This window comes from Peromyscus leucopus, chromosome 3, assembly GCF_004664715.2.
Source record: "Peromyscus leucopus breed LL Stock chromosome 3, UCI_PerLeu_2.1, whole genome shotgun sequence".
Lineage (NCBI taxonomy): Eukaryota > Metazoa > Chordata > Mammalia > Rodentia > Cricetidae > Peromyscus > Peromyscus leucopus.
Window position 1 is genome coordinate 66573358 of NC_051065.1, and position 7496 is coordinate 66580853.

A 7496-nucleotide genomic window follows, 5' to 3' on the forward strand; every position below is an offset into this window, starting at 1 on the left:
CCACCTGGTTCTGCCTCCCAAGTGCTGGGATTAAAGGTGTGTGCCACCACTGCCCGGTGGTTTTTACTTTTTAAGGAAGTATCTAAACACACATTAAGAATTTCCTGTAATAAAAGGATTGATTTTTTTCACCTGATAGTCCCAGCACACTTAATTCAAGAAAAGTTCAAGGCAGGCCTGACGACAACTCAGTGGATAAAACATTTGCCAGCAAGTTATATCTGGAGTTACATCTCCAGAGCACATGGTAGAAGGAAAGAATAAACGTCTGCGGCAGTTTGTCCTCTGACTTCCACACTGGTACACCGTAGGCACCCCCACACACAAATGCTTTAAAGACAAAATGTAACATTGTTAAAAATATTTATTTTGACAGTCTATCTTAAGTCAGTACAGACTCCACTCTGCCACAGATGCGTTGAAACGATGTCTTTCTTATCCAGCCAGAGTACACACCTTCCATGTTGGATTGCTTCCAAATCCAGATGACCAAACAGTCCTTTATCCCCAAAGCAGGCTAAAACATTTGTGAAGAGGAAAAATAAATTACACATGGGAACAAACACTTTCCCCACACAGCTGAAGAACCAGGTCTTACGTTTATGTTTATGGTCCCCTATCAAACTCAGTGACTAGAGGATGAGAACCCATCATCAGACAAAATGAGCAACAAAACTTGAGAAATGCAAAGGAAATTTTCAGTTTATATATAAAATGAAGTCAATCAAGAGATAAACGATTAATGATGTTCATTAACTAAAAGGACCAAACTGTATTATTGTTACATAAAGCATCAATGAAACTGCAAAAATCCTTTTCCTAAGTTCTTTCTATGAGTCAGAGTCTGGAAAGTCCACACTCCAGTTGGTATTTCTGCTTCTAAACTACCATAATTCTGACACTGAAATGGTTACAAGATCGAGAAGCAAACATGAGATGTGACCTGGAGCCTTAACCTTAACTACCCACATCCCTAGGATCAATTAGCCACAGTTTCCACTTTTCCTAATTCCTACCCAGAACATTTGATTCTCGAAGGGGCACAAAGTGCCATGTCATTTGTTAAAGGGAGGGAGGGGCACCGGGATCCAAGAAAGAAAAAAAAAAATGTGCTTCATGTCTCAATCTTACTGATTAAAAGAGTGACTTAATAACAATGAGGCTCTGTAGATTATTTTTAAAGGCCATTTAGGCCGTTTTATGCCTAGAAAAAAACACAACATGCATTTACCATTATCTATCAGATATGAACTAAAGTCTCCCATTGAATCCAATTATTTTTACATACAGTTAAGATACAGAAACAAACTCTTCACCTTTTTAGATTTCTTTCTCAATGGATGAACATCCAAAATAAAGAAAAAAGACAATCTTTCTTGGTCTGACACAGATAACAGAAATAATGATTCTGTTAATTAATACATTTGTCTTACTCATGTTTTAACTAGGTATGATGGATTAAGTCTATTGTCTTAGTACCCAGGAGGCAGAGACAGGAGGATCAAGAGTTCAAAGCCAGCTGAGCTACATGAGACCCTGTCTCAAAAAACAAAAAAACCACACATGGCTTTACTAACCTAGTACTATTGATTCATTAGAATAATTCATTCTGAAAAAGACATTTCTATCAACCAACTAACCATATACAATGTGCTATGCTGAGTCAAAAAAGATGGCAGATGAACAGTATATTTTATATTAATAAAAACATATAGTTCCATTTGTTTTTTTTGGGGGGGGCAGAGTAAGCAACTCAGGAAAATCTTTCTAGTAAGTCTCCTCAGCACAGTGGATAAAATTAGTAATGGGGCAACCCTTCAGAGGCAATCAAAAAACATTTTTTTTTCCCAGACAGGGTCTCATATAACCAGGCTGACCTCAAACTTACTATGTAGCTAACGATGACCCTAAAGTTTTAATTCTCTTGCCCACACTTCCCAGGAACTCAGATTACAGATATGACTCATTATGCCCCATTTATGCAAGCATTCTACTGACTAACCCAAATCCCCAACCTTCAATTCTTTACAGGAAAGAACATGAAGACAGAGTGAAGAAATGAAAACTCATACAGGAAGCTGCTCCATCTAGCCTGCAGTTTTGAGAAGTCAAAACTTGCTGGGATAACAGAAGGATGCTCCATCACTTCTCGATCCTAATCACCTAAGAAGCAAGGACAGTTGAGAAGCTATTCTCCATGCTCATAAGACAAACGAATGTACAAGTGAGCAACAAGCAGATCATGAAAGACACTGAAGTATACAGACATGGGGCCTGTTTCAACTTTAGAAAGGGAAGAAAGATTCAGCAAGAAGACGTCTGAGACTGGGGTTTTCTAGAAGCAGGTTTCATCAGGTGGAAATTGAGGAGAAAAGCATTCCAGATGTTAGGAGCACATGCCTTTGCTTATCTGACATGAGCAAAGACATAGCTTATTCTGCATTGCCATACAGTCATGTAGCTAGAAAAAAAAAAATGTTTTCTTAAAAAAAAAAAAAAAAGTGGAGATAGCCAGGTGGTGGTGGCACATGCCTTTAATCCCAGTACCCAGGAGGCAGAGGCAGGTGGATCTCTGTGAGTTCAAGGTCAGTCTGGTCTATGTAGCAAATTTCAGGACAGCCAGGGTTTTATAGAGAAACCTCATCTCCAAAACCAAAAACAACAATTAATACTTTATTGATCAAATTACCTGACAAGTGGTGTTAATATTTACCTAAAATATTGTTACTCTATTCTCATGGCAACCTAATTTAGGAGGTATTATACCCAAACAATAAAAGAGGAACCACAGTCCTAAAAGTTTAATGGCCTCTTGAGGAAACATGCTTGATACTCTGCAGTATTTGGAAAATATGCACACAGCTTAATCAAGTAGTGACATCTATGATACTGTGTCTTACATGAATGTTTCTCTACAGATATAACTGGCTTGCAATCAGTGAGCCAGTCAAGAGCAGACATACTACTTCACTATTTCACAGGAAAACTCCTTGTGAAATTCATAGTTCAAGCAATCAAAGCTAAGGAGAAGGGAAGTTAATGGGGAGCTGTGAAGGCAATTTTAAGAAGCATTCCATGTGGTGCATTCCTGCAATCCTAGCACTCAGGAAGCTGAGTTCAAGGCCAGCCTGGTCTACATAGTGAATTCAAGGCCAGTTTGGGACAAACAAGACTTTGCCTCAACTCCCCTTACTCTCATCCCCCCTTAAAATAAAATCACATAAGAAAAAGAAGCTGTGTTATAACAGACCAAAGAATAAAGTGAGGAAATAAAAAACTGACATCTATTAAGAATTTTAATAGGAAAACCTTTTAACTGCACACCAGTTAAGCTGAGGGCACATGTGGTGGAAACTTTCTAAAAGCAAATCTCTTCTGAAAAAGAAGAGACTAAGAAGCAGAGGAGTGGAGAAAATGTGTACCACACAGTACAGGCAAAGCTGGTAAGCTGCTGGGCGGTGGTGGCACACGCCTTTAATCCCAGCACTCGGGAGGCAGAACCAGGCAGATCTTTGTGAGTTTGAGGCCAGCCTGGTCTACAGAGCGAGATCCAGGAAAGGCGCAAAGCTACACAGATAAACCCTGTCTCGAAAAACCAAAAAAAAAAAAAAAAGGTATTTTCTGATCATTCTTTTAAAAGTGACTTGGAAGAAGGTTTGAAGAAACTGAATGAATGCCTGGTATATCAAATGAAAGCTGTTATGATAACTGGATGTCTACAAAACACAACTGGATTCTCATAGCACCACTGTGGTGCCCATCAGTGACTGGAGCACCAGCCCTTCCAGAGCACACCTACCTACTGACTCTGCTTTTACAAAAATATTTATAAAGCATTTACACACGTGTATATCATTTTTGCAAGTTGCTACATTTAAAAAATTCAAGTATAAAGACCTACTGACCAGCCTGAAAGAATATTGGAAGGTGATAGAACCTTTAAGAGGCAAAGCCTTGTGGAAAGAAGTGAGATCATGGGAGCATGTTCCTGAGGGGATACTGAGACTCGTGCCCATCTTCTCTTGGCTTCTCCACCACCAGGAGGTGAAAAGGCATCCTCTCACCACTGCCGTGGACTGTGCCACCAGATCAAAGCAACAGTGCCAAGCAACCATAGCCTAAGACCTCTGAAATGTGAGCCCAAACAAACCTTTCCTCTTTATAAACTGACAATAAGTCGCAATAGAAAGCTGATTAATAAATGAATATACACATATACATATATACATTAATATGCACACTATGTGTGAAATTTTCAAATAGCTTATGTAATACCAGCAAGATTGTTTCTGGGTAACAAATAGGACAATGCATTTTGGGAACTATATGTATTGATAAGACTTCAATTTACTAATCCCAAGGATTTATCATGAAGAAATAAAATCAACAAAAGCTATCTATGTGCATTAAAATGCTTGGGAGCTGAAGAGATAACTCAGCAGTGAAGAGCACTAGCTGCTTGTTCAGAGGACCAGGATTAAATTACCATCATCCTACATAGAAGTTTACAACTGTCTACAATTCTAATTCTAGAGGACCTGACACCTCCTTCTGGTCTCCATGGTCACAGGCACACACATGATGCACAGACATACATGCAAGCAAAATACTCTAGAGGATCTGACACCTCCTTCTGGTCTCCATGGTCACAGGCACACACATGATGCACAGACATACATGCAAGCAAAATAATTTTTTAAAGTTACATTGTTATATAGAGTACTAAAAACCTAAGTAATTTACAAGTGAAAAATATAGCTTATCAATTCTAACTTTAGGTGAAAAGACCAAAATTCTACATGTTAGAATATGATATAAAAGGTTACCCTTTCATGTAGTAAGATGATAATTTGTTTTAGAATGTATATCATTATGATTATAACATAGTAAATAAGATGAGGGGAAGCAAAGTAGCTACATAGCAATTAATATAAGTTGACTAGTCTACATTTTTTTCTTCCAACAACCCAAGAAAGACCATAGTGATTGGTGAAATTATGGGTCATCGCTTCCCAGTGATTCAATACCAATTAATATATAAGCATCTGCCTTCAAATTTTGATATTCAAGAGCAATACCTTAAAACTGATGGCTCAGGCATTCCAGGATCTGCACCCCTCGTAAATCCTAAAGGGAAAAATAAAAACTTTCAAATATAACAGTACAAATCCAGTAGACAAAAAGCCTACAGCCACGTCTCTTTCAATCCAATCCAGGATAGCTGTCTCAACTGACGTGTTCTGCTCAAGGTTTCTAATTTCCACCGGAATGTGGAACAGCATCCAGGACTTCTCGGCATCAAGGACAGTTGTTCCCACTGTACAGTTAGAGGAGTCACTCTTAACATGCCCTGCTTCTACTCAGTCACTCCACGAGACTGTCACAAGTCCCAAACCACACTGGCATACTAGGGAGAGCTTAATGATAAAGGAAAACTACACCTTTTCTGAAAGTATTGGCTGAATAAGGCAATTAAGATTAAAAATGAAAAAACCTACTCAGCCAGAAACAGGGTAAGGTCCAGTGTGCAACCCTTGGTGAAAATATTTGTCTGTACACTAGGGCAAGGAAGGTATAACTTTATGGCTTGGTTTCTTTCCCTGCAAAATGGGGGCCAGTAACTTTTGAAAAAGAAAAAAAAAATCACCCAAATGCTTCATTATACAAGTAGGAAAGTTTAGGCTTCCAACTACTATCATAATCATGCTTCGAGGCTGTGACGTTTTAATCCGATCTAGCTTCTTTCCACTTAGGCCAACCTACAGGAGGAGAAACGCTCTGAAAGCCTTACTAGCGTATTTTTCTTTAGGGAATCATCTAACCCTAAGACCAATCTTGAAAGGTCATGCTTTTAAGTAAGTACGGAATATGAGGGGTGTGACTAGTTAAATACTGCCCATATAAAGGAAGGAACTCGAGGCTGGGTTCTCGAGCCCGGCCAGACAGCTTTAGAAAACGTGCAGAACACGATGACCCGGTTTGTTCTCCCCGGCCACAAAGACCAAAATGAGACTCCCAGACGCACCGACCCCTAACCCTGCCCTGCAGCTCCTCCAAGTGTTTCTCCCACTGACCCAGGTAAATCACGAGAGGAATAAAGCCCCAGCGGATGGCAAACTGGCCGCCCTTGAAGAGCTGCTGCAGCCTCTGTTTGGCTTCTTTGCTCAGCTTCACCATGGCGACGACGGACCCGTGGAACCAGGAGACCCCACAACGACTACCGCGTCCAGATTCCGAAAGGGAGAGGAGCTGCGCATGCGCCACCTGCGACCTTTACGGCAGGAGTCGTGAGGCATCGCCGGCAGAGGCCGTAATTCGTCGCCCTTCACTTTGTCGCCCATAGGAGGCGCGTGCGCTGTTGGTCCGGTGCGCTCATATTGTCTTCCACGTTCTTTTGTTAGTTTGGAGTATGAATTGGGCTTTTTCTTGGGGAAAAGGGGGTAGTTTTGTTTTTAAAGACAACGTCTCGCTGTTTAGAACACGGCTTCCCCGGTTGTTATAGGATGCAATAGGCACTTACTTGGGATAGAAGGAATTTTAATTAAATTCCAGACGACAGAGTTTAAGTCTGATTCGGTCTCCTATTTTGGGTTACCTTGGATAAGTTCTTTACCATCCCAGAACCAGTTTCTTAAAGCCAAAGGTATGACTGCCTGAAAGGTTAAGAATGGACCCTCAATAGGGCAATCTCCAGGGGGTTTTTTCCACCTTTGCACCCATGCTCTGTTTTGTTTTGTTGGTTTTTCGAGACAGGATTTCTCTGTGTAGCCCTGGCTGTCTTAGAACTCTGTAGACCAGGCTAGCCTTGAATTCTGAGATCATCCTGCCTCTACCTCCCAAGAGCGTTGGGATTAAAGGCGTGCAGTACCACTGCCTGGCCTGTGGTCTGTTTTTCACTTCCCAACATTTTCAAATTTGGGAAGTTTCACATGAAATTCCAGATTTGTCTGTTGTGACAGGGTCTTACTGTGTAACCTTGGCTATTCTAGAACCCTTCTATGTAGTCCAGGCTGGCCTCGAACTCACAGAGATCTGCCTCCCTGGTGCTAGGATTAAAGGCTGTACCACCATGCCTGACCTTTGGCCTAACAGATTCCATTGCAACAATCAAGCAAGAGTTTATAAGATGTGACTCCTTTTGGTTGTATGTGAGAGGGGCTTCCTCCTCTACTGTAAGTTCCAGCGTTCAACAAGCCATAATATTCTGGCTCACCACAGGCTCACATCTTGTCCTCCTTAATATAGAAGGTCTGTGGTTGTCCTCTCTGGCTGGCCATTACATTTTGAAGAGATTTAAAGCTATATACCTCATGGTGGGGATCCACACCTAGAAAACTTGGTTAGTTATGGATGAGGCAATTGGTTTGTATTTGAAGTTCCTTGAGTGGTTCTAATGTTTAGCAAGAATTCCAAAGTAGCTGTCTGGATGCAGTCACATTTTAGTGTTTGATTTCAGGTCTAGAATTCGATTTCTCAAGCTCTAAGACAGCCTCTTT

The 7496-nt window shown here is 40.7% G+C and overlaps 1 protein-coding gene across 1 annotated transcript; it reads right to left on the minus strand.

Annotated features, from left to right (window-relative positions):
- Positions 1–346: 346 nt before the first annotated feature.
- Positions 347–6304, minus strand: Tomm7 (translocase of outer mitochondrial membrane 7). The gene is made up of 3 exons (XM_028864182.2): positions 6075–6304; positions 5079–5127; positions 347–517 (listed from the first exon to the last, which is right to left on the minus strand). The coding sequence occupies exons 1-3, from the start codon at positions 6175–6177 to the stop codon at positions 502–504; spliced, it is 168 nt and encodes a 55-aa protein (XP_028720015.1). The 5' UTR covers positions 6178–6304; the 3' UTR covers positions 347–501.
- Between the last annotated feature and the right edge of the window lie 1192 nt (positions 6305–7496).

What these genes read in the sequence shown, in the direction of transcription:
- Tomm7 (XM_028864182.2), bottom strand. Translation starts at nt 6,177, where the DNA reads ATGGTGAAGCTGAGCAAAGAAGCCAAACAGAGGCTGCAGCAGCTCTTC. An exon ending in TCCTCTCGTGATTTACCTGG is followed by an intron (nt 5,128 to 6,074) that starts GTCAGTGGGAGA and finishes TTTTCCCTTTAG; the next exon opens with GATTTACGAGGGGTGCAGAT.